Source organism: Buceros rhinoceros, unplaced genomic scaffold (assembly GCF_000710305.1).
Source record: "Buceros rhinoceros silvestris isolate BGI_N320 unplaced genomic scaffold, ASM71030v1 scaffold41127, whole genome shotgun sequence".
In the NCBI taxonomy this organism is placed as follows: domain Eukaryota; kingdom Metazoa; phylum Chordata; class Aves; order Bucerotiformes; family Bucerotidae; genus Buceros; species Buceros rhinoceros.
The window spans coordinates 3,570-8,122 of record NW_010424679.1 but is presented as its reverse complement, the minus strand read 5'-3'; the positions used below and the strand labels follow the sequence as shown (position 1 = coordinate 8,122).

General features: G+C 42.2%; 1 protein-coding gene across 1 annotated transcript in view; it reads left to right on the top strand.

Annotated features, from left to right (window-relative positions):
• The window catches only part of LOC104497603 (transmembrane protein 163-like), a gene marked incomplete at its 5' end in the record, with an annotated part of 11,472 nt that overhangs the window by 3,352 nt on the left and 3,567 nt on the right, over positions 1–4,553 (top strand). The window contains one exon of the mRNA XM_010140870.1: positions 1,409–1,520. Within this exon, the coding sequence (XP_010139172.1) occupies positions 1,409–1,520 (112 nt within the window). The remainder of the gene's footprint in view (positions 1–1,408; positions 1,521–4,553) is intronic.

The following is a 4,553-nucleotide window of genomic DNA, read 5'->3' as shown; positions in this document are numbered from 1 at the left end:
TGCTTTTAGCCGGGTGTTGACTTCTGTGTTCCCGCTGCTTCTATTTTTCTCTCTTCCCCTCAGTGTGTTTTGGCTTAATGGTCAGTATCATACCAGGACTAGAGAGAATGGGCTCACGGCTGAGAGGGAATGAGGTAGACATAGGTGACATAAAAAAATGTATAAAAATATATTGAATGATTTATTTAGGGATGTGAGCACATTATACCAGTAATCTAATTCCCAGTATCTCCCTAAGCAGCTTTCAAAAGCATTTTTAGATTTCTTTGGGTTTTGAATTGCTGCTAAAATAGTGAAAGTGGATGGAGCCGGTGGTGAATCATCATGACAATGTTTACTATCAATGGGGATTTTTGCCAGCGTGTTTCAGTCAGTAACAGGGTCCCGATGGCACTGGCCCACTTAGACCTGCAGATTAAAAAAAAAAAAAATAAAAATCTTGCCACTTCCTTTATTTCTACTGAAGTTGCAACAGCTTAAATTAAGGCTTTTGTTATGAGTAATAAATTAATCTACTTTTAGATGGTTAGATGGCAAGCAAGCATGCTAAGAGCTTCCCTGGGATTGTCTGCACTGCCCATGGGCTGAGGTACCCCAGGGGGGAGCAGGCACAGGGGTTCCCTTTATGCACTCTGTTGCAATGCTGATGCTTCAGCACCCAGAAGTGTTTACTCCCACCCCAACCAAACACAAAGTCGTCAGCAGAAAGAGGTAGGTGCCTCCAGATGACCTTTTATAATGAGTTACTCTGATTTGCCCTACTAGACCTGCAGCTTTCTGCGGAGGGAGCCGTGCGATGATACATTCAGATTAAGCAATGTGGGTGTTTCTGCAGCTGTGGAATGAAAGTCTGTGGAAAAATCATTTTCTAAGAACGAGCTACACCTGACTTTGCACATCAGTAGCAAAAGCCTTATAGATGTAGCTTGGATCAGACTTTACCTTAGAAGAAGGGAAACAAACAGATCCAAAGCAGCTGCAGAATTAGAAACAATGTTAAATGGTTATTTCTTACACCAAAAATCAACAGAGGTCTGGTGAGTGGGATTTTGCTCTCAAGCCTTTATCCTGCGAGTGGGGGCTTCATCACTGATTGCATTAGACACAAGGTTACTAGGCAGTCTGCAGTCAGCCCTGCAGGTATTAACCTCCTGATTCTGAGGAGTTTGGGTCAACGCAAAATCTGTTGCTTGGAACCTTCATTAATTATGTTTGCAAAAGCAATTACAGGCAGCAGTATAAGCAAAATAAGCACCAATTGTTGGGAAAGTCGTAACTCAGGAAATCTTTTTCTCAGGTTGTATACTTCTGTGGCACAAAAATTTGCACAATAACTAGTATTATTTGTCATTTACTATACAGGGCAAGAGCAGGAGATACACTAATGTCTGATATCTTTTTCTTTCAGGATGATTTTCTGTATAGTGTCTCCGTTTTAAGTGGAATCCTTTGCACTGCCTTGGCAGTAATCAAATTCATGCTGGGAAAGGTCCTTACAAGCAGAGCGCTGATAACCGATGGTGAGTGTGAAACTGAGCCTGCTGCATTTATAAACTGTTCCAGAAAATGCTGTAGACAGAGGATATGAGTGAGCCCCACACGAGGGCAACTGTGACAGAGCAGTAAAATAAGGTGGCCACTGGGAAATGGAAAAAAACCCCAAACCCAGGGCAGTCTGTGGTACCACTAGCCTCTTGCATAGATACCACAGCTGAAATGGGTATTTCTGGTGGAAGTCACAGTTAGTGTGTGGACAGTTAAGCAGTCAGAGGGAGTTAGAGATAGAGCATATAATAAATTAGGTGTGTATTAGTCAAAGGTTAGATTACAGAGGGGGAACACGACACAAATTTATATAGCTTTGGTTAAGTCACATCTACCCTCTCTGCCTAAGCCTGGTAAACAATTCCATCCCTGCAGTTAAAACAAAGCAAGCCTGTTGCAGAAGGTGCCTCCCTGCCTTGAGCATCATTCATAAGTATCCCCCGGAGATTCAGTGTGCCCCCATAGTGCTTTTCCTGTCGCGCCATAGAGCAGGTGGAGCATCGCAGGTGAAAATCAGTGCCTTTGCCTGCCTTCTGCCCTGCACTGCCCTGGCCCGGCCAGAGCTTGGCACAATCTCGTCCACTGTACTCTTAGAAGACCGCACTGCTGCTGCTCTGTTGGCTCAGGCGTGTCGTGCCTGACCGTGGCTGGTTTTAAGGGTATGTCTGAAGGCATGTTTTAAGAGTAGGTCCAGATACGCCTCTTACTGCTGAGGCTTAAGCCTGTGAATCTTCAGAAAGCCACAAGGATCTGCTCTGCAAACAAGCGAGGCCACAGTGGTGGCAGAGATTTGACAGCGCCCTACTAACCCTGTCCAGTTTCTGTGTGCCAGCACAGGACAGTTTGAAACCCTGTTGACATACAGGGTAGGGTGTTAATGATTCATGGATCGTGGTACATAAATTACTTTGCTAAAGATTTCACTTTAAGGAAATTCAATTTTCAGCATACTCTAGGGACACACACAATTGCTTTATTTTAAGTAATTTAAACATACTCACAATTTTTTTTGGTGATGTGTGTGAACACATATTATGAGTATTTATATTTCTAACATCCCACTTACATAAATACTTCATGAGCATTTACATTTTAAGTACAAAACAAGCAGAAAAGGAATCAAGACAGCAGTGCGGGGGTTACTGCTGAGCTCCTGCCTCCCTGCGTTTGTGATTCTCTCCCAACAGACCGTGCTGTTCAGTGACTTATTCTTTACCGTGGACTCTGCCACCCTAGGCAGTCTGAAACAAAAAGATCTCCAACCTGCAAAAGGATTCTGGAAAGGATCCTGGGCACCACAGACCCCAGGAGTCTGACTGCCTTTGCTGCCGGGGTGTAAGTGGGCCATGGTGGCCAGTCCAGAGCTGCGTCTAGGCAGGCAAAGGATTAACCCTCTCTTTAAAAAAAGGCAGCTTGTTTTTGAAACAGAGCGGGTTTGTTCAGGCAAAATATTAGCGGAAAAATTCCTGAATAACTCTAGCGCTGAACTGGTCTCCTGTATGATACGGACATCTCTTCCCCCATAATTACATCCTCGTGCTAATTACATTACTTCTGAGCTGGAGAGTGCTCATTTTTTGATAAAAAAAAATAGGAATAAAGTATACCGTTATCTCGGTCTGTTTTTTCTCTCTCTTCTCCCCTTTAGAGCTACTTTAGAAAATGTAGGAGGCTGATCTCACCACGTGTGGTTAAATATCTTCTTCTTTTACAAGATATATTTACATATATACTTGATTTATTAACAACCAGGAGGAGACAGTGTGATTCAGCAGCTGAGACAGTTTTAGAAGTCCCTTTTTTTAGTGTTTTCTGTTTCCTGCTAATTTACCTCCTGTGATCACTGGCTGTAGACCAACAAACTGTTTTGAGTAACAAAAACACACATTTTTTCTTCCTGAAAAATAGGTTTATTTTCAAAACAGCAAGTTCTCGCTCATACGTGTCAACCTTTATTAATGCTCTTTTAAAGAGTAATTTTGTTTTAGAGTAGGGCTTGAAAACAAGAGCTCTTTAAAGCCTAAATGTACGAATCCTAATAAAGCAAAATGTTATTTGTACAGTGTGTTAATAGCACAAGCTCATGGCCTTTTGGATAATAAAACCAGCCATTTCCTGTCTTGAATTTTGTGACATTTCTGAGGACAAATGCAGGTATGTGACAATTAGGAGGTGTCAGGTTTTCGATACCTGTTTCCTTCCCAGATTTAGCAACCTGTTTTGTCCTGCACTAGCCTTATGCACAGAATCTGGGTTAATACCTGCAGCCCTTACATGATCTCCTGCCACACCAGCAAAGGTCTGATGCAATGAAAGCCAGGAAGTGAAAACAATTTCCTTTTTTAAGTAGCTTTTGGATCATTTGGAACCATCAGCCAACAACGGCAAGACAATGTATTATTCTTGACTTTTGCGTATCTTGCTGGTGGACTCTGACTTAAGCTGGAGCAGGGAAAGTAACACTGGTTTAAGTTCATAGTTCATCAATTTATACTTAATGTTCTTTGTATAGTCTTTATATATATACATACACACAATATGTACGTCATCAGCATCTGTTAGCAGTAGAAGTTATTGTCTCGGAATAAGAAAGGATTGGGATTTTTCTGGAGTAGTGACAGCATAATTGTGTCTATATTGGTTTAATTATACTGGTTTAATTAATGCAATAATCAGGTGTTTACACGCAGTCCCGGTGATATCAAGTGTAGAATGCTCTGCCACAGTCCCAACCCCCGCCAGTTCCCTGTGCTTAGCTTTGACTTTCACATTTGTGTGCCCCAGTCTGCCACAGACATGCTAAGTAACACGTGCTTTTCCGTGCCAGGGTTTCCTTTGCGTTTTAAGGACCCACTGACAGCGTTGTGGTGAATCTTAATCAAAATACTGATGGTTTATACAAGTATTTCAGTTGTAGGGGTGCCTAGGAAAGGTAAAATGGTAGCTCCATCTTTCAGAAAGCCTTAACGCGATTTAGGGAGGTCTGACTGTGAGAGGTCTGTATCAAA